Source organism: Martes martes (genome assembly GCF_963455335.1).
Source record: "Martes martes genome assembly, chromosome: 8".
In the NCBI taxonomy this organism is placed as follows: Eukaryota; Metazoa; Chordata; class Mammalia; order Carnivora; family Mustelidae; genus Martes; species Martes martes.
The window spans coordinates 46,451,318-46,478,156 of record NC_137895.1 but is presented as its reverse complement, the minus strand read 5'-3'; the positions used below and the strand labels follow the sequence as shown (position 1 = coordinate 46,478,156).

The window sequence follows — 26,839 nt, the reverse complement described above, 5'->3', positions numbered from 1 at the left end:
TAGCCCTTGCGGTGTGCTTCTAAGCCTTATTGTTAATTTAGGTATAGAGTGATATTGTCGTTATGTGAAAAACAATTCTTATCTTTCCAAAATGCATGTTGAAATATGTATAAATGGAATCAAATGATGGCTTGGATTGCATCCAAATGATAGAGGGTGGGGGGGGATGGGTGGAGATACAGAAGAAATAAGACTGGCTATCAGTTGGGAACTGTGAAAGGTGGGTGAAGAGTACATGGTAGTTAATTATACTATTCTGTTTCCTTTTTTACATGTCGGAGTTTTTCCACATAAAAGTAAGGAAAGCAAAACCAAAACCAAAAATTCCTGGAAATCTACATGCAAAACTACCTTGTTAACTTTATTTGCATATTATATGTTTCGGGGCATATATTCATCTTCATTGATATATATTCATACAGACAGAATGGGCTTGATTTCCCCTATAAAATCAGAAAGGTGTTAGTATTATCCTTTACCCCCTAGGGGGATTCCAGCACATTGATGTCTGGAAATGGAAGGTGAAAAAATTATTCTTTGTTCTTCTCTTATTCTGTCTGGACAAATAAAACTTTATGTCTTTCTTGCTAACCTGTAGAATGCCATGCTCACCCATAGAAGTCAGACTGATGGGAGAAGCTTCCCAAGCACTCAAAAGATCAACTTCAGAGAACTAGGTTGGTTCATTCCACATTCATAGCTTAGCATGACCTTAGAATTCCTAAACGAGTAGACTGCCAATGGCTAAGTGCTAAATATTGAAATCATCACCAAAAGTTCCACACAATTGAAAGTCAATAGCCGCTTAAAATTTCTTCACTCTAAAACACATTTAATCATTATTGCATTTTTGTATAGGGTAAGGATACATAGATTTAAGGTATTTTGTAATATATTTTTCTTCTTTAAAAGTTGACTTGAAAAGTAGGAACAAAATATCACATGGTAATTTGAAAGAACTAATATCAACTTAAAAATTATATCTTTTCTAGGGATGTCTGCGTGGCTCAGTCAGTTAAGCGGCTGCCTTCAGCTCAGGTCATGATCTCAGGGTCCTGGGATCGAACCCCGCATCGGGCTCCCTGCTGAGCAGGGATCCTGCTTCTCCCTGTCCCCCTGCCTGCCACTCTATGTGTGCTTGCTCTCTCTCTCTCTCTCTCTCTCTCTCTCTCACTTTCTCAAATAAGTAAAATAAATTAAAAAAAAATTATATCTTTTCTGCCGAATAGTGGAAAGAATTGGAGTTGAGCCAGAAATCCAGGATTCAATTTCTGGTTCTATTATACACTAGCTGTGTGATTTGTGATTAGTTAATTCTCATGAATACCAATCTTATCTCCAACCTGAAAGTAATAATAGTAAACTTACTGTGCACATAGTATGTGACAAACACGATTCTAGAATTTATATGTGAACCAAATAAAATTGCAAAATGATCCTATGAAGTAGACATTCTATTTATTATCATCCCCATTTTATAAGTTAGGAAACAGGCCTGGAGAAGTTAGTAACTTGCTTGGCTAGTAAGTGTTGGAGGCGGCTGCTTCTAGATCTGAGCTCTCAACCATTACACAACCTGCCCCTTCACAATCATCCCTAAAAATAAAATTAAACAATATATGGTCAGTATAATATGTATTTTATAGTCTTACCTACTAAATAAAGTAGGTGGACCTATTTTAGATACTATAAAAGCATAAGACAAATATTAGAGTATTAGTTTCTTCCTGGTTAAGGTAATACTCTTCGGTATTACAGATCTAGCCATGCATAAAGAGGAAGGCTACCAGAATCTTAATGCCAATGAATAATAGAAAAACTATGTCGGGGCACCTGGATAGCTCAGTGGGTTAAGCCACTGCCTTCAGCTCAGGTCATGATCTCAGGGTCCTGGGATCGAGCCCCGCATCGGGCTCTCTGCTCACGTGGAGCCTGCTTCCCCCTCTCTCTCTGCCTGCCTCTCTGCTTACTTGTGATCTCTCTCTCTGTCAAATAAATAAATAAAAGCTTAAAAGAAAAAAGAAAAACTATGTCAATAGCTCTTAAACTTCACTGTGCATTGATTCACTGTGGTATTTGTTTAAAATCTGGTACCCCAGCCTCCACTCTTTCTAAATTCATTACATGTGGGGTAGAAGCCAATAATATATGCTTTTATAAGAAGTTCTGCCAAAGATTTTGAGGCAAGTAGCTTACAGACATTATTGAGAAGTGCTGGCTTGTGTTTAAAGCTCTGTAAGTGTATGGGCCGAATTGTGTCCCTCTAAAATTCATATGTTAAAGCCCTAAACCCCCAGTACCTCAGAATGGGACTGTATTTGGAGATAATGCCTTTAAAGAGGTAATGGTGTTCAATTGAGGTTCTTAGGGTGGGCCTTTATTCAATGACTGGTGTCCTTCTAGAACACAGACAACATAGGGGAATGAACATTAGAGAATCCTCAGAGAAAAAGCTGCTGACACCTTGATCTGGGACTTCTAGCCTCCAGAATTGTGAGAAAATAAAGTTCTGTTATTTAAGTCACTTGGTCTGGTATTTTGTCATGGAAGCCCTAGTAAACTAATTCAATAAGTAACATTTTGAAGTAGAAATAAGAGCTGATATGGTAACTTGGTAACTAATGCTTCTAAAGTGGTTTTTTGTTTTTTGTTTGTTTTGTTGGTGGTGGTTGTTAAAGATAAAGGAATTAGACACATTAAAAGAGCTAATTTTTTTCACCCTTTGTTCTAGGCTGATTATTAAGTAGCTAAAACTAACAAGAAGGCATATGCTATTAAGATAGTCTGCCCGTAAGTGAAGTTCTTTACTACCAGACTACTTCCCTGGGTTTTATAACATACCTATAACCCAAGGAGAATAGATCATATTTTTAGAATATATATATTCCCCCACTGAAATGTTCATTTTATTCATTCATATCTATCCAACCACCCATTCATTAGCTATTCATTCATCCATCTCTACTTAATCAATATTTATTGAATACCATGTGTGAGATGCCATTTTTTAAAACAATTTTATTTATTTATTTGACAGACAGAGATCACAAGTAGGCAGAGAGGCAGGCAGAGAGGGGGAAGCAGGCTCCCTGCTGAGCAGAGAGCCTGATGTGGGGCTCAATCCCAAGACCCTGAGAACATGACCTGAGCCGAAGGCAGAGGCTTTAACCCACTGAGCCCTAGGTGCCCTGAGATGTCATTTTAGATATTGGAAAGCTACTTCTTTTTTTTGTGGGAAGACAAAAGCCCCCCAAAAGTTCTAAATGAAAACTCTAAGGTTTCATTAAACAAACTCAAGTGCCCTTAGGACGAATTCAAGTACGGAAATAAATGAAGTGGTCCAGGGGGATTCCAGTGAATTGGTATCTAAAAGGAGAGAAACTACAACTTAGCTCTGGAGAATTCCAGGCAGAGTGGTCCAGTTTTGACAAATCTTCCAATATTTTAGGGGAACCCATAAATCTGGCACTTACGTGAATTTTCCATGTTTAATGCTGGCAAAAATCATCTGGATTTTTTGCCAATATTATGTGAGCCAAACAAAACATATAAGTTAGACACCTAGCTAGACACCCCAAGGGGTTACAAGTTTGCAGCCCCCGCTTAGACTGGCAGGACACAGTGTTAGAAAAGTGTTGGAGTTCTTCAATATTGTCTTCATTATTTGATTTCCAATGAATTCATGACTAGATAATTTGACTTTCAAATTATTTTTGTTCACAACTAATTAATTTGGCTTTCAACTTATCATGGTTGTTGCATCAACCGGTCTAATGCCCGAAGGAATCTGAGAAAGGTCTCATGTCTTCTCTGTGATGATGGCAGCATGGCATATAGGAGGCAGGGCAAGGTCTTCCTCCAGGAAAGAAGTGGGAAAGCTCTGTCCCCACCTTCATCATGAATTTCCCTCCCCTCTGTACAGACTGTAAGGACAGGGACCGTGTTCTGTTCCTCATTCTTACAAGGACACCAGTCACCACTTGGCATAATTCCCTGCAGTATCCATGCTTGGTGAATGTTAGCTGAATCCATGTATTTTTTTCAATTCTGGTTTCAAATCTGGAGTGAAACTGATTGTTGCTAAAATAGTTCCCATGTAGTTAAAAAAATTTTTTTTAATATTTTAGGCCATGTCTACATGACAATAAATTAACTGAATTTTGGACAATTTATCAGGAAAAACAATCTGATAATTCACACTTGGAATGATACAGAGATAATCTAAGCAACTGTTGTATCTCTAGTCTAATCATGTCTTGCTCTCATTCTCTTTTATTCTAGACCGACAAGACAGGCAAAATGGAATAGTAAAGCACAATACATTTTGAATAACTTTTTTTGTTTGAAGTTATATCTCAGACTTAATATTATACTACTAGTTGGTCCTACTATACTAAGAGTAAAACATGATTTGTAGAGTTCATCTTTGTAGCCTAGCAAATTAGAGAAATACTAGTACTTTCTCTCAACTAAATGAAAAAATTCACATATGTCCTTAAAACAAAGAAAGCACTAATGACAAAGATCAAATAACAACCACACCCCCCAAAATAATTCCTCCCTGAAACATTTTTAAAATATCTTAATTTAAAAAATGTTTATTTAAATAAAATTATTTTTAGAATATAGATGATCCTAAGCATTATATCATCATACAAATAAGTGTGGGGAAAAATATCATTATACAACCATCACCTACAAATTTCATCCTTCACAATATCACGGAGCTCATAGAATTTGTGGTGAAAAGTATATTTGTGAGACTGTAAAAAGCAACTCTTTAAGAAAAATGTTGAAAACCTGAATGCTGATGAAGCCTTTTTTTAACTCAACATAGTCAATAAAATGCAAATATTTCTTACATTTCACAAACGTCTTTGGACTTGGAACACCTACGTGCATAATTACACTTGGAGAGCATTCTAACTAGTAACACCCACAGGGAGTCCTTTTCCTATTTTTAAAAACAGTTTTGCCCCATTCAACAGACACCTTAACAAATGCAATGAACACATCTGGAAGTTCTATGTCATAAATTTCACAGCATTAACAATCTGAGGGTTCACAAAACTATCCTCACGTATCAAAAGACCACCAGCTTTATGAATGAAAAGCTAACCACTTCAACTTCTGTGAAATGTTTTAATTATGCAGTTGATTTCAGTCTCTCTTTGATTCCATATAAAAACATAACCAAATTCTTCACAAGTGGTATTTCTTTTCAATTTAAGTTCCTGCAAAACTCAGAAATTATCTCAGAGTTTCATCTGAAGTCAGCTAAGGGATGTAATTGGGCGTTCTTAATCTTTCTCCAAAAAAAAAAAAAAAGAGAATGAATATTTGATTGACTTGTTCCATGAACCCAGCTTCATTTCCTGACTCTGCTGTAGCTGTCCTGAGAACTGAATGTTCTCAGACCTTTTTAAAGAACGATAGCTAAGGAAGTCACCTTGGTTTGGGTTGAACATGAAATATTGGTAAGGACAATACGTTTCTAAAATCTGACTTCCAGAATTTTTCTGTGACACTTGCCTTTCTGAGTAGAAGTAAAGTTTCACTATTGCAACGAGTAAAGATAATGTTAAAAGGAAGACCTATGAAGTCACAAAACATCAAAGTTGTTAGAGAATTTAGAGCACATATAAAGGGTAGCTGGTAGGAATAACGAGGTGAGAGTATGACGACAGCCCCCCACCTAGGTGGTTGGCATTTGGTAAGAACTGGACATGAACGGCCAAGTCTGACCCTCTTGTTTTATAGACAAGAAAACTGAGGCAGGAAAGACAAACTCTTCCTATGTACACATGGAAAGGTTTACCAAAACTGTAAAGAAAATAAGTGACTTAAAACTCAGAGTAACCAAAGGACCATCTCTGATATTATGCTGTTTCAGTTACTCAACTTACACAAATTAATTTTCGTGCCCTCATTTGAAGGGACTTTTCGAATTTTCCCCTATGAATGGCTCTATTCTGTTCTTGAAGATTTTATGTCCTAGTTCCAAAAATAAAACTAAGTTGAGGAAAGGCATATCCCTAATCATTGCACTTCCATTATTTATTCTAAAAACATTTACTTAATATATTCCAGGGCTTGACAATTTAATGTGATGGAAGCTCAAACCACATCATTTTAACAAATTTAACAAACTCCCTCCACAGCCCACAGCTCCTCTCTGGTGCACTCCGCCTTCAAAGAGTTAGTTCACTGTCTTCCCCGCTAAGGAAATCTCTAAAAGTCAACCAAGCTTCTGGCCAGAACTGAGGAAACTAGAAATCTTGGTCAATATTTATCTTCACAGGTATTTTTACCTTTATTTTTTGTATGTCCGGAACTCAAATGACACCAGTGTGAAAAGGCAGGGCTCAGCTCAGAGTGGGCTGGCTGTCCCATAGCACCTGTCACCCCTTACCTGTTTGCAAGACCACAGTTCTCTCTTCTCCATCCAGAGACACAATCCTGAAGTTATAGGTGGTTCCCGCTTGCAAATCCTTGGGGTAACATCCGTAGGTGGTGTTGTCTATCCGCGTGGGGTGGCACCATGCGACCCCGGACGTGTCACTGCTATAGATGAGGCTGAAGTTACAGGGTGACCCCAAAGTTCTCCACTGGAGAGACGCGGACCGGCTGAAGACCTTGGACTCCGTCAGGGTGAAGTTACATCTCACTGGCTCCCCCAGACCAGTCTGCAAAGGAACCAGAGGCAGCTGAAGCCCAGTCGAGACCCCAGGGACTTGTCCACAGTAAGGTCCCCAAGCCGCCTCCTCAGTCCTCACTCCCAGCCTCAGCCCAGCCCTTTGCCCTCCAGCCAGAGCAAAGACCCGCGGAGGAGGTGGGTGGCAACTTTCTGCCTGGCCGCTCTTTCTCGGGAGCAGCCGGAGAGAAGGAAGGCGGCTTTGTGCCTTTGACAGTAGGATGAGCTGTCAGTCTGGCCGGGGGCTCAGAAGAGGACCTTTCTTCCCAAGAGAGAGGAAGAAATTCGGCCATCTCACTCTGCAAACCACAACCCAGGCGACCCGACAGCCGAGTGGGAGTTCGGTCGTCGGCAGGGAGGGGCGCATCGGTCCGCCACCTCTCTCGGGCCACTCACCTGCAGCAGGCTCAGCGCGGTCCACAAGGCCAGCCCCGCTCCATGGCTCAGCATCGCGCTCAGCGGGCACCACCCCGACTTAGCAGAGGGGCTGGGGCGCGGGGCCGCCCCGACGGCCAGCGCGGGGGCCACCTGTTGCGCGCGCTCAGCGCGCCCCGCGGGCGCACAGCGCTTCCCTCCCGGAGGGCGACGCGCAGGGGCCGCCGCGGTCGCTGTCGCCGCCGCCGCCGCTGCTGCTGCTGCCGCCCCGGGCGGGCAGCGGACGCGAGAGGCGGCGGGGGCAGGCAGCGCGCCGCCCTTCCCACGCTGCCATGCTGACCCGCGCTGCCTCGCCCCGGGCCCCGGCCGCGGACTTCCGCAATCAAAAGGCAATTTCCTCGTCTCCCGGCAAAGGAACAATGCGCCGGCGAGGGAGGGAGCCCCGAGGAGCCAACGCCTGAGGCTGCCAAGGGGGCCCGAGGCGGGCCGCGCTGCCCCAGCTGCACCGCGCCGCCGCCTCCTGGCCGGGGGTCCCGTTCGGGCCCACCGGGCTCTGCCTCCTCCTCCTTCTCCCGCGACTTTCACTTTTTCCCACTCGGTGGTCTGCCCCACCCCCCGCCGTCGGAGCCGCAATCAGTACTCGCTCCCTCTCACTTTCCAGCCCCCCCACCCCCTTCCTCCCTCCACACCCAGCGCCTCCCCCTCCCTATCTTCCTTCCTATCTTCCTCATCTGCTTTCTCCAGGGCCTCTTTTCCCAGGATTAAACTTGACCACAGCAGATTTCCCTAGGTTGCCTCCAGTCCTTCCTGGAGACTTTTATTAGAGAGTGCTTTTGCCCTTCTCACCTCAAAGCATTCATTTGTCCCATTGCACATCCCCCTGACACCAGCAAGAGAAAAAGACCCCCAAAGGATCTTGTCCATTGTCAACTTGACCTTTATTTTTCTCTGCCATTCACTTTCCCCTGTCTCTTGTATAGAGGTCCTTGTCCTCCCTAAATCTTATGCAAATGGTGCTGACCAAGAACAAAGGTAATCACCGCCAGTTGTTCAACCCACAAAGCGAATTGCAGAGCAGTTTCATCACTGACCATCCAGTAGTTAATACCATTTCATCCATAATTGTCTGAGCAATATAAGAAAGCTGTAAAACTCTCCTTTGAGGAAAAAACGACCGATGGCTCAGTTCCCACACCTATTACAAAAACCGGAATTTACTGTTTTCAGCACTAACTATAGCATTTAGCAACTGTCTCAGTACCTGAATCATCATGTATCTGAAAATGGATTTGAAAAGAGTTCCTAATAACCAAAGAGAAAAAATGTTTAATTGTACACAGGTGATACAAGGAAAATATTGCAACAACTTTTTATAGTGCTTGATTGCTTTTCTTGGGTGCCTTCCCTGACAACTGCCAGAAGAGATGAGATTTTTACACATTTTAATTTTCAAAACCGAATTCTCTGGCGCTAAATCAATGTGAAGAATGTCATAGTTCCTTCTTTTTCAGATACTATACAGAAAGCTATAGTATCAACTTCTATGTAAACTGTATCTACTTTGAGGATAAGTAGAAAAAGGTGAAAATTGTTTTGATCCTTTTAGAAAACATGTTTTTGAGAGATCTTTAAATGAAAAAATGAAATTTCTATCCCTTCGGGGATCCTATGGGCTTTAAATCTGCAGCCAGACCAGAGATCTCAAATCTCCTTTTCAAGTTAGCAAATACTCAAAGGTCAAACCTGAACCATGTGTATTTCTGGGAAGACAGAATCTTTCCTATTTCCCTGCCCAGATGACTTGCCTTCCAAGAGAGCTTTTCTCCCCCTCTGTATTTTGCCCCCAAGTTCAATGGCTTTTCACAGCCTGGCACGCCTCTGCAGCATCAGACGCGGTCCCCTCCTCTCTCCATTACATACAGGCTGCCTTCTAGCCTTACAGGGGTCTTTTTGCAGCTTCGTTCCTTTTCGACATTCATTACCTTTCTCTTTTCTTGCTGTATTCTGAAAACAATGTGGTTTCCTGTCTGTCAAACTGGAATTACACCACTCTGAATACTTCCCAGAGCTGTTACGAAGAATAAATAAGGTCACAGATGTGAAAGCACCTTTTGTAAACATTTACGTGCTGTGCAGGTGTTGGTTTACCTGGTCATAGATTACATCCCCATCACATTTTTTTTTCTCTCTTTTAAATTCATCCGTCACGTAGGTTGCCCTTTTCTAGCTTCTGCTGTCTCTCTTTCGCTTCATCTTTTCCATTGAGGTTTATAGAATTTTCTCATAAATTGACCCGCACACTTGATATCTTCTCACCCAAATATACTAAATACTCTTTTCTGTCCTTTGCCCAAATCCTCAATAAATCCTATCTCCCCCAAGTTTTGCTGACCATCTTTTCTTTTTCTTTTTAAACACTAGATGCCACAACCTATTGTATGCTATAAATTCATCTAAAAATTATACTTCATTTTCAACATATTGTCTAACATTCTTCCTATAATCCTTCCTTCGGTGCAGGAAAAAAGGCAAAACTTGAAGGCCTAATCAAATAAGGTGACAACAAAAAAATCCTTATAACATGGTTTAGATTATTCTAGGTTATTAGCAGTGATCTGCTAATAATGCCCTTGGAAATAGGAATTGGGAAAAGAAGAAATGATTTCTTTAAATAGGGTTCTTTTATTTTTGGTCTATCAGACACATATATTTAGAAACATGTGTTGTCATTTATTTTACTATTGATGTATATGAAGAATCATGGCAACGTGTGAAGGAAAGGCCCAGTAGTGGTCATAGATATTTCTTTTCCAAAGTTATATAACCCCTAGTTCTTTTTCCTGGAGAATCTTAAGGCTTACAGGAAAGTTCCCCCCAAAATTAGTGGGTCCTAAGTAGCCCATAGGGATTCACATAGTATGAAACAATGAGGAAAAGTTCAAATTCAGGCTTTTACTGATTACATTTTTCTTTTTAAAAAGCACATAATAATATGAGAAATTAGAGAGAACTGTAATAGATTCAGGGCAGTTTGGGACTGGGGAAAGTTGCCAGATACTGTTTTTTCCTATGAGGAGTATTTGAAACTACTGTACAAAGTATAAATAAATTGATTCATTTTTCTTCTTTGTTCTCATCTTTGTTTGGAATTCCTCGACTTCTTTTGAACCTATTTATCCTGCATCATGACACTGCGTGTGCTTTGGCTACTGCCTTCCAGGAATTTGGGACCAGCGATAACTACTTCACTTTGCCACAAGGAAACCCATCCCAGACTGCATGGGAGGGGTGGGGTGGCTTCTGATTAGACGTAGTGGACAGACAGCTGTCTTTTAAACAAATTGTCATAGCAATTAATTGCTATAATTTACATAGTCATAAATCATGAGTTCATGGATGAAGGCACGGCTCTTGTCAGCTTATGAACACAGATGTTGAATGATAAACAACGGGTCCTCAGGGGTCTGGGGCCACAGTTTGAGAACTGCTACTGTAAATCAGGATTTGAGCTGGGTGTGGGAAATGTTATGAGGTGGAGGGGAGGGCAGAGTAGATGGCTCAAGTTATTGGTTAATCCAAACTCCTCACCCATGCTCTAAAAAGCCTTTCACGGCTTGGCCTCTCTTCTTCTTGCCTCCTATGCTCCAGTGGCCTGGGTCTGATAACTCATTTGCTCATTCACTCAGCAAATATTAACTGCACACCTACTGTGTGCCCGGGGTTTGGAGACACTCAAACACAGAACTGATCATTCCTGCCTCAGGGCCTTTATACCTGCCTTTTCATCTTCTTGCACCACTCCTCCCCGGACTCTGTTTGGTTATCTTCCTTTCAGTCTTTAGGTCTCAGCTTCAACACACCCCTATGGGGCCAGACCCCTTCTGACCACACAAGGAAAAAGTGTCCTTTTATTATTATTCATGCCAGCAATACATTTGTTTAATTCAGAGCATTAATGACACCGGGTAATTATATAATGCCTTATACACTGTGACTGCCTGCCTTTCCCAAGCAGATGGAGAATTCTCTTAGGGCAATCTTCTTCTTCTTGCATGGAGCTTGGCATAAGAGTTTCAACAAACATTTGCTGAACGAATGGATGAATGAAGAAAGGAAGGGAGGCAGGAAGGAATCTTTGTACCTGCTCAGTAAATATCGTCATGTGGATACTCAAAACAAGTCCTTGTAAACATGTTCTTACTGGATGCCTCAAATATCATCTTGGAAGGAAGGGAGGAAAAGAGAAGAGGAAAAAAGGAGAAAGGGTAAAGGAACCAAAGAAGAGAAGATTGATTTGGAAGAGAAGGAGCTGGAAAAAGATACCAGAGGGAGGGAAGATATAAGGAGGAAAAGGGAGTGGGGAGGAAGTCCTAGCCTTCCTCATGGTGGTTCTCAAAGTGCAGCAGCAGCATCTTCTGAGAACTTGCCAGAAATGTAAATTCTAGTCCTTATCACAACCCAAGAGATTAACAATGCTATGGTGGAGCCATTTAAAAAAAAACAAACTAACCCTGCCACCAGATATCATTTTTTATTAAAGAGAGTTAATAATGTCTTATTGTTCTTTTTCTTTTAAATTCTGAGCTCTTTGGTTACAAGGAGCTGGGTAAGTGATTTAGAAGGTCTTTAACTATTTTAGAATGTGTCAAATAAGTAAATTGGTGATATATAATAATATATTTCATATAATATATATGCATATTTATGTTATATAAAATTTTTTTTCTATTACATATATTTAGAACAAACTAGATATTTTTAACTTCTCAATGAAAATAAAATGTGGATGCTAAAGGAAAAAGGATCAACATGCAACAGACTTAATAAATATTAGATGACAGGTCAATTCTGATGCTTTTTTCTTCGAGGAAGTACTTTTGTCATGAGACTCTCATGTGTGTTTCCCCAGATATTGTTAAAAGGAAGAAAGTCTAGCAATCAGGGAATGTGTCCATTAAAAAGGACTATAAGATGATGAATCCTTTCTTAAGTTTTGTTTTGTTTTTAAAGATTTTATTTATTTATTAGAGATCACAAGCAGGCAGAGAGGCAGGCAGAGAGAGAGGAGGAAGCAGGCTCCCCACTGAGCAGAGAGCCCAACGATGATGATGCGGGGCTTAATCCCAGGACCCTGAGATCGTGACCTGAACTGAAGGCAGAGGCTTTAACCCACTGAGCCACCTAGGCACACATCCTTTCTTAAGTTTTAACTCAAATTGTCTTAATACTGAATTAGGACAGAAATGAATACGTTTTAACTAGCAGGTGTCATGCATTTAAAAAGAGGTGCCTTAAAATTTAAGGGGAGGTAATTTTGATAAGCAGCTTTTTTTTTTTTTTTTTTAAAGGACTGTGACTATCTTCTTTCGTGTTTACCATTTTGGGGAAACTTATATTTCAAGGACTTTCTCTAACCTTCTAGGTCATTAACTTCCTAGGTCATAGGTCTCCAGGAAAATGGAAATAATATATGCATGGGGGTGGGTAGAAGTTGTAAGGATTAAATGACAAGGTCGGTGTTGTGTAAAGCATGGTCCTTGGCTAAAGGGTGCAACACATGTTAGATACTATGATTATTAGTGGTAATAATATTATATGAATACAAATATATCATGGATGGCTAGCATGCCGTAATGCTAGAGCATGAAGTCCATGGATGAGAATGCTTTTCTGAGAACAATCGAATGATAATAAATTAGCGTGGCTTTCTATCTCGTACCCGAGAGGAACTCTTTAGTAGATGAGCACAAAAGACATCCAAGGGCTGCTCTAGCTGGTGGCCATGCCCAGGGTTTTTTAAGTCCTGGAAGTGGGGGAGGGGTGCCGGATATGCCTCTAGCACTAGGCTCCACCATCTCTCTCAGCAGACACATCTCCAAGGTTTCCTGGTATTTCTTTCTACACCAGTTTCTCATCCTCTTGCCTCCCCTTGGTGGTGGTTGTTAATGGTTTCTCTTTTTTTAATCTAGAGGAAAAGGGCTTCGCATAGTGTTTGTCATAGCTTTGTCACCATACACAGATGAATGTCTTAAAACTAGGTGTGACCATAAACGAAGCACCTTTTCAACCTCAGCTGCTTCTGCTCCTGCTTCTTAGTCCCCACCACCCCACCCCCAGAAACCATCTGGTCTCAAACGCAGGTGGAGTCTAGGTGTCAAGGCACCTTGGGGCTATGTGGACGTGGCCGCTTCACAGGCCAGTTTCAGGAACGAGCTCCCACTTTCCGCTGAAGTCTAAACCCTACCGCGGTAGACAGACAAATCGTGGCAAACATTGGCTTTCCGGGAAAGGAGAACAAAAACAAACAAACAAACAAATGATCACCTATTTCATCTGCCTTCGAAAGTGGTGATTGGAGGGTGGAGACTCTGTCCTCTTTTTTTTTTTTTTCTTCTGAGTACCACTGTTGCTAGTGCATTATTTCCCATGATTCTCTGAAGGTCACAAACACGGGGCTCAGTTTCTGACCAGCATGCTTGCCTTTTCTGGATTTTATAGTGTGACCTTAACATTGTTTTGAAAAGACTAGACTACGTGGCTAATGTTAAGAACAACAGATTTTACATTAAAAAAAAAAATCTGGGCTTTGATTTTTCTTAAATCAAGAGATAGAGACTTGTTGGGTCCACATTCTTGCCTGCTTCTTCGCTGCAGCTCCCCCACCCCACAGCACCCCCTTCTTTGCTGGAGGAGCGAGGCAGAGCATCCTGTAGTCCCCTGGATGTTGGGGCTGATGGTGATCAAAGTGGAAGATCAAAGGTTCTTATCATGTTTTACAATAATGTAATGATAAAACTGTCACCTAGATTATAAACCTTGTGAAGGAAAGAGCCCGTGTATCTTCATTATCTAACTCACACCCCCAGGTTGTGGAGACTCAGTGTCCACCCTCTATTGACAGAGGAAACATTCATAGCCCCACCACTAAATAAGGGCATGACTAAGTGTTTGTAAATCTGAAACACAACGTCATTCTTCAGCTCTCCAATGCAGACCCGGAACCCTTAGCATCACAGAATCTAAGAATACCTGGTACTTAAGCCTTGGGATAAACTAGTGACCAGTCAGCCCCTGATCCAAATGGACAGACCCTGTCTACTCCGTCAAAGAGCTAATGCTTCTCCAAGGATTAGGAGGTCACTTAATTCAGACCGCTAGGGTCAGCACTCTTAGCAAAGCCCACTCTTTCAGTATTGTCTCCACTGCTGTGCTGTTCTGGACCACAAGGACAGCAATAGAGCAAACACAAAAGTTAACAGATGCACAGACGAAGGGCAAGCACCTGGCAAAGCTCTACCTATGGGCTGTACTTCCTGGCCAACATCTGTTAGAAATCCAAAACAGAAGAGATTCAAAGAAAAAGAGGAACCTTCCACGTAGTTCCCAACCAGAAGTTTACCTGGTTGGGATCTCATTTGGATCTAGCACTGGGAGTTGTGTTTTTTCTTAAAAATAGATTTTATTTTATTTTACTTTAAACAACCTTATTTATTTATTTATCAGAGAGAGAGCACAAGCAGGGGGAGAGGCAGGTAGAGTGAGAAGCAGGCTCCGCACTGAGCAAGGATCCCTATGTGGGGCTTAATCCTAGGACCCTGGGATCATGAGCTGAGTTGAAGGAAGATGCTTAACCAACTGAGCCACCCAGGCATCCGGAGCTGGGAGTTTTCTGTTGCCAGCTCCCCCAAAGTGTGGGAAGAGTAGAAAGGATTTTTACTTTAAAGACATAGCACTGGAATTCATAGCACTTCCCCTTTCAGTTGTTATTGTGTGTGTGGAATACGCAGCTGCAGTCGCTAGGCAGCTGGGCGACGTTCCAGAGATTTAAGGCACTTGTCTCTTGCAGAGCTCTTTAGCTTATCTTCAGACTTACCAACTGGCTCCTCCGCCAGCTCTGACTCTTGGCTTTACTGTTCTTTCTTGCAAACTCATCATCATTTCTTTCACGGTGTTTGCTTTCCTCGTCCTCTGCCCCCATCTTCTCGCCCTTTTGTCCTTGAACAAGACGGACAGGTCTGGGTCGGAGCCGCTGGTCTATCCCTAACACAGGAGCATCCCTTGGATTCTACCCTCTAAAAGCCCATTAAGCAAACTACTCTTTTTATTTTTTAATTTTTTTTATTTTTTCAAACTTACGCATTGTAAGAGTTGTACAGAATGCTTCTATATGCCCTTACCCAGACCAATTCTGTTGTTGTTGTTTTAACATTTCCCCACATTCATTTTCTCCTTCTCTCCATATATACTGCTTTTACCTGAACTAAACTTTCAGAGTTCATCGCGTATATCCTGAGTGAAGCGTGTCGTCTCAGTGAAGTTATCAAATTCATGAAATTCCCAATTGTTAAAATACTTTAATCCACAATCCATGTTTCAGTTTTGTTATTTGTCTCAATAACATCCTTTTCAGTGTTTGGGTTTTTTTTTTTCTGTTGTTGTTTGTTTTTGTTTTTTGTGTTTTTTTTTTTTTTTCTCCCCAGTAAGGATCCAGCTTAGGGTCCTCTATTGCATTTCATTGTCAAGTCTCTTAATCTTCTTTAATCTGGATTAAATTCCAATTCCAATTCCTCAGGCTTTTGAAATGATGCTTGTGACATTGACCTTTTTGAAGGATATGGGTCAGTTGTTTCTATAGCATTGTCCTCCGTTTGCATTTGTTGGATATTTCCTTACAATTCAATTCGGATTATACCTCTCCAGCAGGACTTTTCCCCTTCTCTTGCGGTGCTCATTCCAACAAGCTGATTATTCAGTTATTCTCCAAGGGATCGCAAAACTAATCGTGTATTACAATCAAGGGGGAGATTTTGACCCCCTGTGTTAGTAAATGCTGATTCAGTAGGACTGAGGCAGAATTTTAGAATCTGTATCTTTAAAACTCTTCCCAGACGATTCTGATGTATGTAAGGCCAGGCCTGAGAGCCACAGACTTTCTAGGTCAATTAGCACATCCCCCTTTCTCCTTTGATATCATTTTCCCTTTTCTTTGCTATTTTCCCTTGCTGCATCAGCCCTTATCTACTCAGGGAAACCAAGGTGCCAGAGAAATCCTGGAGAATTAAGGAGCACGTGTCAATGCACATGTTCTGTTTCATGGTTGCATTTCTATGTACATGATTTATTTTGTGACAAAATATGAGCATAGTCTTTTGTGCACACAAAATAGAAAGTAATGCAAATCATAATGAAAAGAAAAGCAGGGAAAAGAAAAATCCTTGAGATTTTAAAGCTGGCGGGCTTTAAATTCAAGTGAATTATAGACCCTATTATACTATTGGCACATGGCAATCCCCATTAGCTGGCAAACTAGAAAACTCTCCATCAGCATTGGGCTTGAATGATGCTAATTTATAAATTAGGGTCTGTAGGAACACATCCCTTCCATAAGATACTACTCCCTAGAATGACCTTTCTGCCTGTTAGCAGTTTCAGAATCTGCTTGTATTGTTTCTGAGCACACTAGACAATCTAGTAAGAGTCCTTGGTCATGAGGAATGATTAGGGAATGGTTTTCGGGTTCTGTCTTTCGGTTTTTTGTCTTTGTTTTGTTATTTGCTATATCTTTGCACTTCTCCCTCTGGGCAAAGGGGGAGTATTGTCCTCTCTTCAGCGGTGGCAGCGGGATACCTCCCCTCTAGACTTGAAGTAACACAATAAAGGGGGTTACCCCAGACTTGAGGGAGGTAGGAGGAGGTGGGGATTTTGTGCGTTTGCCTCGTTACTTATTTGGAGTCTCACAGCGGGCTGTGATCTCTTTGAAGGCCGAATGGAAGGAAGCACAGAACAGTTCAGGCCAGAACAGCACCACAATGGCTATTCATGATGGAGGAAATGCGGTCCCTCTCCCAGGCCAGGGCAGGGTGCGGAGGAAGGAGGTGTGCCTTCAAACAAGATTCATGGATCTTTAGCAGAATCTGAACCAACCGGGAACATTTTTTTTTTTTTTTTAAATCGTGTTCAACATGGTAGCCCTCTCAAGGCATTTTCGTGGGGTGATGTCAGCTTATCTGGTTCTTACAACTCGGTGAAGCAGGCAGGGTGGGAATGATGAAGCAGAAACAAGAAGCTGGTGTTAATGGTTACCATGATCGGCTACTTGTCACATGTGGCCAATGGCCCACACACTCAATCCAATGGAAATCTTCACATGGCATTACGAGGCAGCGTACCCTTAGTTAGCCTTATTTTAAAGAGGAAGCAATTATGACTGGAGTTGAATAACTGGTAGATGCCACCCCCAGGATTTAAGCCAGGTTCCTGTGACATGGGAGCCCTAGCCCTTACCATTTCATCACACCATCTCCGTCACGGTCACATGGCTGAGAGGGGGCCCAGACTGGACTTCTCTTTAGAGTCCACTACTCAGACAACAGATAGAGGCGGGTCAGATTTTGAAGCTAAAGTGAAGTCCAAAGTCCACCCTCTATTCCTTTGGAGACCACTTCATACTGATTCTTCCTCCTGCCCCCCATGGCTCAGGTCCCCCAGTAGACTGACTTCCTGCTGTCTCCAGCCCTGTCCGTCTCACCTTGCCCATGGCGAATGGCTGGACTACGCGGGCACACTTCTGACACCTACATCTGGCTTCATCTGCAAGGGGGCCAGTGCACAAAGACTCACTTTATCTTAGTGGGGATGGGATATGGGGAGGCCTGGCTAAGAGTGTGCATGGGGCTGGAATCCAGCCCATGTCCCATTACCATGTCTTGGGCATTCATGGTGGAACTGTCTGCTTGGAAACATCCTTTTCTAATTACCACAAAGACCCTGGGGTCTAGATGCCATTCCCTATCTGCCCAGGCTCCGCTCTAACCAACCAAGCTCCCATTCCTTACAGAATATACCCTCTGGGAAGGAACAGCAGGAGGCTATGATTAGATAAATTAATTTCCACTACTTGATTATCGAACTTTTGTAGCATCCTGACCCACCCCCTCATAACACAATATACCAAAGTGCCATCAGTGGTGGGAAACTAAGGTATCTAGAACTCTATGAGGGAGATGTTATTAATCAGGGACCAGATTTTCTAGGTCAGTGGTTCTTTTTTTTTTTTTTTTTAATATTTTATTTATTTATTTGTCAGAGAGAGAGTACACACAAGCAGGCAGAGAGGCAGGCAGAGGCAGCGAGAGAAGCAGGCTCCCTGCTGAGCAAGGAGCCCGATGTGGGACTCGATCCCAGGACTCTGGGATCACGACCTGAGCCGAAGGCAGCGGCTTAACCAACTGAGCCACCCAGGCGTCCCTAGGTCAGTGGTTCTTAAACTTCAAGGGCATCTGTGTGACCTGGAGGACTTGCTAAAACAGGGATTTCTGGGTCCTACACTCAGAGTTTGTGATTCAGTAGGTCTAAATTCTGGGTCTGGAGTCCATACTTTGAGAACAACTGATCTAGATATTTCCTAACTCACATGGTAGACAAACTTCAGGTTTCACCAGCTTTGTCCCTGTAAAGACACACATGGCCGCATAATACTATCATCATGGTAAAGATAACAACACTAGCTAACAGTAACCACACAGAGGTTTCCAGCACTGCTAGGCACGTGACTGGTGTTAGATGATTTAATTCATGTCCAGGGTGAGGGATAGAGAGCAATGGAAAGAGAGAGGGACAGAGTTAATTTTGAAGCTACCTACTGACCCAAGTCTACAACCTTCCAAAGGCAGACCCCTCACATTGGCAGGTGAGCATGTGAAGAACGAGGGGAAAAGAAAAAAGTAGGAGAAAATCTGCTCCAAAAGGGTCAACTAGGACAACTTGGCAGTAGCCTTACTAATAATTGTTTCAAATTATATCCTCATTGGTCTTTACCTTCATGAACAGGAGTTCTAGGTGAGAGCGTAAAGTGAGCAGGTGTGCAGGGGTGTGTGTGTGTGTGTGTGTGTGTGTGTGCGACCTTCTTCTTGATCTACCGTTTTCCCTCATTTGAACTTGGGCAAGTTTTTAACCTCTTTAAACTTAAGCTAGGTGTCTGCAAAATAATAATAATAATTGTAACAAAAACAATAATAAATACCATGATAGATTATTTAATGGCTATAGTTTCATTCCACCCAATACGTGTGGCCCTTCACAATGTGACTTTGCAGCCTTGCCATCAAAATGTGAGGTCTGTTTTCCCTACCTTCAAATCTGACCTGGCCACATTGGTCCATGGAATGTGGCAGATGTGATGTGTGATTCTAGAACCTGGGCCTCAAGAGGCTTGTAGCTTCCACCTTTGTCTTCCTGCAGAACTCCCCAAAGCCATCATGTAAAGAAGCTGCAGTAGCCTACCAGACGAATAGAGGTTGTGGAGAAGAACAGAGATGCCGCATCCTGCAGCCAGCACTGACTGCCAGTCATGCAAGGAAGGCTATTGTGAATCTTTTAGTTCAGCTTACCCTCCAAGCTAAATGCACCTGCGGGGGTAAGCTCAGGTGAGACCAGCAGAGAAACCACCCAACTAATCAACAAAATCATGAGAAATAGTAAATTGTCATTTTGTTAAACTAAGTTTTGGGATGGTTTGTTATGCGGTGATGGAAAATGGATACAAATACCCACCTCCCAGAGTAAATCAAAGTGCTTAGCATAGTTTCTGGCACACAAATCTTAGATATTATTTTTATCTCCCAGATTCTCTTCTTTGTAGATACTGCACAGTATCTCTTCATGTCTCATTCCTCATAACTCAGAAAGACTGTTGATGAAAGGGAAAGACAAATACATGCCACTTTCCCAGCCCCATGTTCCAACCCCAAGTCATCCTTTGATTGTGAATCTAGAACACTATGGTCACTGCATAAACATTAGTTAGTAGTAAAGACATACATAGCATTTCCAAGCATAAATTCTTAGTATCTTAGTTCTTATTCTTTTCTAGATTTCTATTTCAGGATAAGTGTTCTAAATTCTACCTCATGGCTACATGTGATGGGAACCAAAGGAATGACAGATAATTTAATAGTGTCACTAATTAAAATAACAAGTAGGAACTACTGACTATTTCTGGACGAAGACACCATTTGAAAACACGTATTTGAGATCTTCATCAACATATCTTTCATTTCTGTACATGTGAGCATGATCACAGGACTCATACTGTTGAAGTCTTTTCTACACTCTTAGCAGAGTGTGGGTCCTACACACAGTGATTTTGACTACATTGTATTATGATTTTATCTATTATTTTTTTTAAAGATTTATTTATTTATTTATTTGACAGACAGAGACCACAAGTAGGCAGAGAGGCAGGCAGAGAGAGTGGAGGAAGCAGGCTCCTCGCTGAGCAGAGAGCCCGATGCAGGGCTGGATCCCAGCAGCCTGGGATCATGACCTGAGCCAAAGGCAGACGCTTTAACCCACTGAGCCACCCAGGTGCCCATGATTTTATCTATTATTATTCTCACATCTCCCATATGGTTAGGCAAACAGAAAGCACAAAATAAATGAGTACAAAATTGACGATTGGATTAAAGTGATAAAATACCCAAGTTTCTTTAAAATGCAAATCTTAGGTAAGAATTGAAATCACTTTCCAACTCTCCATTCCACCCTCTCCCAGTTCCTTCACCTCTCCCCTTCCCACTCCTCGACCTCTTATTAGGTCGCTCTATTCTCCTTTAGGTTTAGTTCAGCTATCCCTTTTGCCAGAAGGTATTTCCTGAAACTCTCACACTAGTTCGGAGCCCTGCTTTTGTATTCCATGAGAGCCTGTGTATATTCCTATTTCCTTCAACACCACAACAGATAGTGAGTTCCTTCAGAGCAACAATTTTGTCATTTATCTTCGTGTCTCAGTGAAAGCTAGCAATAACAGCTATTATTTCCTAAGTGCTTACTAAGGACCAAGTGCTATAGTAAGCATTTTACATGCATTATCTCTCCCACTCCTTGCAAGAGGCTTCAGAGATAGAGGTTCCATTTTATAGATGAGGAAACTGAGGCTTAGAGAGTTTAAGTAATTGGCCAAGTCACTGGCTAGTAAGAGGCAGAATCAGGGGTTTGACCTCAAAGATTGAGTCCTCAACCTCTCTGTTCTGACACTAGTTAGGTCCTCAAGAAATGTTTGTTTTGAGTTGATGAACATTTTCTGAAGATATTAAATTGAACAGTCATCAATGTCTCTTCCCCTTCTCATAATTTTCTTGGGGGGAAGTTGAAGGGTGATTAAGAGATGAAATGGGGGGGAGCGCCTGAGTGGCTCAGTGGGTTAAGCCACTGCCTTAGGCTCAGGTCATGATCCCAGGGTCCTGGGATCAAGCCCCGCATCGGGCTCTCTGCTCAGCGGGGAGCCTGCCCCCCCACCGCCTGCCTCTTTGCCTACTTGTGATCTCTGTCTGTCAAATAAATAAATAAAATCTTAAAAAAAAAAAAAGATGAAATGGGGGGTGGGAATTAGAAAGGAGGAAAAGGAACTGGAGAACTAGCTCCTGAATGAAACACTATATTATTATGTATTAAACATATTAAACTCTAGATACACACAAAATTTAAAACACTAGGGCAATAAAAAAGTGCATGGCCATCCAACATGACCATCATACCTGGGCACTGATGGTATATGGGTCATTTGCTAACTAAGGGGTCAACAATTCTACCCACTTCCATATCACTTCAATCGACTCATTTTCCTAGGACTCCATTACATTTTCCCCATTCAATTTCTCCACACTGTGCTCTACTCCACTCCACTCCCTACCATTCCATTTCGTTCCACTCTCCTCCATTCCATTCCATTTCACTCCATTCCTCCTCATTCCACCCCACGGCACTTCCTGCCATCCCACTCTCCCTTCCATTTTGCTTCATTCCATTCCACACTGTTCTTTACCTTTCTACAAAAAACTTTATAATGTATTAAGCACTACATTCAGATGCTAGAGATGCAAAGTTGAATAAACACAGTTTCTATCTTCCCATTCAGATTTTTCCCATCATCACCTGATGACAGACCACTGTAACTCACAGCCTAGTTATACTAAGACAATTCAGAATCATCACAGACCAGGTGCTATCTGATAAAAGAAATAACTGACACACAAGTAAAAAAAAATTTCTTTTTAACTGAATTCCAAGCAATTAAGTTGAATAATTGTATTTCTTTCATATGCTCTTGCAATTATTGAAATAGAGGACCTTTCCAAATTACTTTCAAAGGACAGGCATTTTACCTCTCAAGTGACTTTTCCTCTCCAAATATCTAACTACAGATATTTATAATTGACTGTTACAGAGTAGATGCTCATCCTAAATCAAATGATGATCTAGCAGAGATGCCTTGACTAAAGCATTGGAGTCATGGAAACTGCAATTTTAGAAACTGCCTTTGGAAGGAGCATAGCTTTTACACACTCGCTTCCCAAGACATAGTTAAGATGTTGCCTGAGCTTCAAGGAAAAACGAGGACATGAGTCATGACTTGATGACTACTTGATACGTAGTCATTCTGGTGCCCCATCCGGAAGCTCATAAACATTGCAGTGTATTTCACTTTAGAAAAAGACCAAGAAACAAAACCCAAAACATACCCTGCTCTGTATTTACCATGACCTGATCCTATAAATCCAACTCGGGCACTGGGTCATGTGTGTCCTATAACACGGTGCTAGGTTGACCCAAGGGCTAGTGTGCCTGCACCAGAGATCTGGAGCAGGGTGCCCTTGACTCATCCCAGTAGAGCCTGACCACCTCTGGGAGCTCTCTCTGTGTTTGTTTCACAATGGTTTAATGCAAGCAAAAATGGGAAAATATTTTTGCTAAAAGGCAATCCCTGAGTCTTTAGGCACATATGTTTCTATTACAGTTTTTATTCAGTATGTTTCTTATTTGACATACTTCATATAGATATCAGTATAGTGATATATGATATATATATATCATATAATATATATGATATATAACAGTATAATCTGTGCTTAGTTCTTTTTCTGTACCGATATATATGTATATAACATATGCTATATACTTAAAATATACACTTAATTTTGTGTGTATTAGTTGTGAAAAATTACATATATATATATATTTTTTCAGATGTAAGTGAATACTCTTACAAACTGATGTTAGAAAATGACATTTTGGGGGGATAAAATGACATTTTGGCTGAGACACATTCAGCCTAAACAAGAAGGTGCTCCAACAAGAAGCATCCAGTTTCAAAATAAGTGGCAAATCTCACTGACATCCATGGCTAGAAGGTCTCAGGAGCTGGAGGTTTAGGGAGAGTACTGTGCTGATTCATGATGGCAATCCCAACTACTAGCTTCCTGCTCTCATTTCCTCCCCACTCTCCAAACCCAGACAGGTCTGAAACCATAATGATCAAACTTGAGAGGTGGCCAAAAAGCTAGGTAGGAAGTGGGAGATTTTGGTCAAGTTCCCTTTACCGACTTCAAGCCCAAAGGGATGGGGTGACAGGAGCGGAAAGGCTAACATTTAAATTGAATTCAGAGTTTGGGTTACTTCCTGAAATAAATATGTTTGTTCATGGATTGAGAGTGAGTGTTGGGTTTTGAAGTGATATAAAGAGCATCCAGAAAAGTTGTGAGGCCTTTCTAAATTCTACTCAGAGGCAAGGGAAGCACCACTTTTCAGGGAAGATTTAAAGTAAAGGAAAAGTGGAGACAAAAACAAAGTTCCACAAGTCCCTCAATGTAGGTCATGTTTGCTTTGTGATTAATGATGAAGTATGTGCTTACTAGCCAGGGATCATCCAATAGCAAGTTCTGCACAAGGCAAAAGAAAGCACCTAAAATGTGTGTTAGGTCTTATGCATCGTGTTGGACTTCTACTTTCTTTAATTATTTGGTTTATTAGAAAATGGCTGAACACTGCCAAACGAAACAGCATTTTTTATTTGCCTTTGCAAATTACACTTTTGGAATTATACTATTATTGCTCCAAACGGTGGCCTAGAACCTTGAGTGGTAAGCAGAACCGAAGGGATGAACACTTCAAACTGAAATACTACTTGAGCAGACTCTACCACCGCATGATCACTGCCCCCCAGCCATTGGACCCATCTGTCCTTTTGTGGTTGCTGAGGTGGAATTGCTATGTGACTTAGCGTATTTGACCATATTCACAAATCAATCATAGATTCCTGAAACTTCCATTGCTTTGTGACTCTTTCCACTCCCTTATGAGCATGAAAGATTGTGACATAGACACAAGGGAATCTGCAAGGTACTAATGTCAATTTCTACTTCCTGTTTTTAGGTTATGCCTAGGACTGTGAACCCCGACTTTGGTTCAGCAATGTGGCCAGCCTGCAGGAGTGCGGTTTTGACATCTCAGCCTAATTATCTTTACCTTATAAAGATGTAGAGTATTTAGTTCTATCTCAAAGATTTTTTTCATCACCTTAAATGCATTCATGCATCATTAGCAGCTAGGACACAGAGGACCTAGCCACCCACTTGAGTAGTGGCATTGCCAGTCGAGCAAATCTTTTCAAGCAATGGACTTTCCGAGACCCTTCCAAGTCACCCTCCACACCCATTCTCCCCTTACCTGTTCCGTGGTGCTGGAGAAGGGCTGACTAGTCCAGGGAACCCAAGGTGTCTCTGTAATTCCGGTCAGCTGCAGATTGGGGTGTTGCCTCTGTCTGCTGCTGTGGCTGGAGCGTTCTGTCGTACTTCTGGTGAAGGCCTCTGTGGTGTTCCTAATAAGGTGCTCCAGGCTATATGGAACTGCATTTAAAGTAGTGGGGATTTGGGGTGGGGCCGTGTTTCTAGTGCTCCTTACTGAAACTTCTGCTCCCAGGCCAGCTGAGGTAAAGAAAGGACAGTTGCTAAAGTTAGCTTCATGTTTTGTGGGTTCTTCACCTAAAAGCAATTTGACTTTAGTAAAAGAAGACATCTCTCATAACAGGGATGTGGATGCACTTCAGTTACATGAAAAATCAAAGGTCTGGGAGTGTGACGTTGCTCATTTGCCCTGTGCAGTCCACCCATCCTTTATCCATTTTTTGATATCATAGTGTCAGGGGAGATGTGGAGACTGCTACCAGAAATCCCCAGCTGTGTGTAGAAGAGAGAATTAAATGTACTCTATGAGCATTGAGGGAGACACGAAATTTACTTCTTGGGGTCCATGAATCTCGAGAAACTTCCTGCCAGGTCCTGAATATATGTCCATGTATACTTTTCTGCTGTGGGGAACTTTCATAGCTTTTGTTCAACTTCTCAAAGGGGTCATTAAACAAAATACCAGGTTGAGAATCCCAGCTAACAACTTACCTAACATCGTCATGAAGACTGATGACTCCCAGGAAAATAACGACTTTCTTTTACCACAGTGTAAATTGTTTCTAATGTTAATTGTGTGAGTACCAGATCCTGGGACAGTTATAGTTCCTAAGCTCCCTGTCTTCTGGAAGGACGGTCAGTTGATTCAAAACTTATGAGCTGGTGGGATTAATTTATAGCTCTACTTTGCAAGACTGAATTGCCCATATTTAAAGATAATTGATTTATGAATTAGCTTCACCTAGCCATAATTTTATTTTATTTATTTAAAAAAAATTTTTTTAAAGATCTTATTTATTTATTTGACAGACAGAGATCACAAGTAGGCAGAGAGGCAGGCAGAGAGAGAGGGAGGAAGCAGGCTCCCTACTGAGCAGAGAGCCCGATGTGGGGCTCGATCCCAGGACCCTGGGATCATGACCTGAGCCAAAGGCAGAGGCCTAACCCACTGAGTCACCCAGGCGCCCCTACCCATAATTTAAAAATGTGCTCTCTATCTGTTGGGACTCTCGTTAATATGATCTTTCATTCAGTAAACGTTGTCAGAGACAGCATGCCTCACAAGGCCCCGGGAGATGCCAGTGCTGGCCCTGATGGTCTCTGGACCACACTTTGTGTAACCTAGAGAACAATTGTGTAATATGAAGCCCTGGAAAGGTCTGTAAATTATGGGCCTAGGTGGTATGTTTAGATATTCCTATCAACTCCATTATGTGTCCTGGGATATAAAATCTTACTCACTTAGATAACTATAACTATAACTTTGAAAAGTTTCTGGTTTACAGACTGGCAGAAAAAAGGTTTTATTTTTCACTGCTCCTTTAGTGGTTCATTCAACCATTTCTTCTTCTTTTCTTTTTTTTTTTAATGATTTATTTATTTAGAGAGAGAGTGTGAGAGCATGGGGAAGGGGCAGAGAGAGAATGAGAGAGAGAGAAACTCAAAAAGACCCCACCCTGAGCACAGAGCCGACCCCGGCTCCATCTCACGACCCTAAGATCATGACTTGAGCCAAAACCAAGAGTCAGATGTGTAATTGACTGTGCCACCCAGGCGCCCCACAACAATTTGTTAAGGAACTACTATGTGCTGTGAAAATCCCCTGAAGCAGCTATTAAAGTTTGCCTATCCCTTGTTCTGGTCCACCTTATCGAGCCCTCGTTTGAATCTCATTTATTTCCATTCTGATCTCAATTGACATAATTTATACAATAATGTAGAGGGGGATAAGGCACGAAAAGAGAATGAAAAGAGAAAAGGTATTTTAAAAATTTAGGACGATGTAAACACCAACAGTTCTCTTAAAGGTTAATGAAATAATCATGACTATCGAGCATCCTTTTCTTGAGATGTGAAAGGTCATGTAAACCCTGTACATGGGGTTGCCAGATTTAGCAAATAAAAATACATGATGTCCAGTTAAATTGCAGTTTCAGATAAAGAATTCATAATTCAGAATAGTTAGTATATCTCAAATGTACAGTATTGTAAAGGTTATATTACAGATGACATATTATATTGGGAATATATA

At 41.6% G+C, this 26,839-nt stretch overlaps 1 protein-coding gene across 2 annotated transcripts in view; it reads right to left on the bottom strand.

Annotated features, from left to right (window-relative positions):
- The window catches only part of PTPRB (protein tyrosine phosphatase receptor type B), a 113,307-nt gene that overhangs the window by 76,965 nt on the left and 9,503 nt on the right, over positions 1-26,839 (bottom strand). For both annotated transcript variants that reach the window (XM_080811991.1, XM_080811992.1), the window contains exons 3-4: positions 24,572-24,828; positions 6,413-6,686 (exon numbers count right to left, since the gene is read on the bottom strand). In XM_080811991.1, the coding sequence (XP_080668117.1) occupies positions 6,413-6,686; positions 24,572-24,828 (531 nt within the window). The remainder of the gene's footprint in view (positions 1-6,412; positions 6,687-24,571; positions 24,829-26,839) is intronic.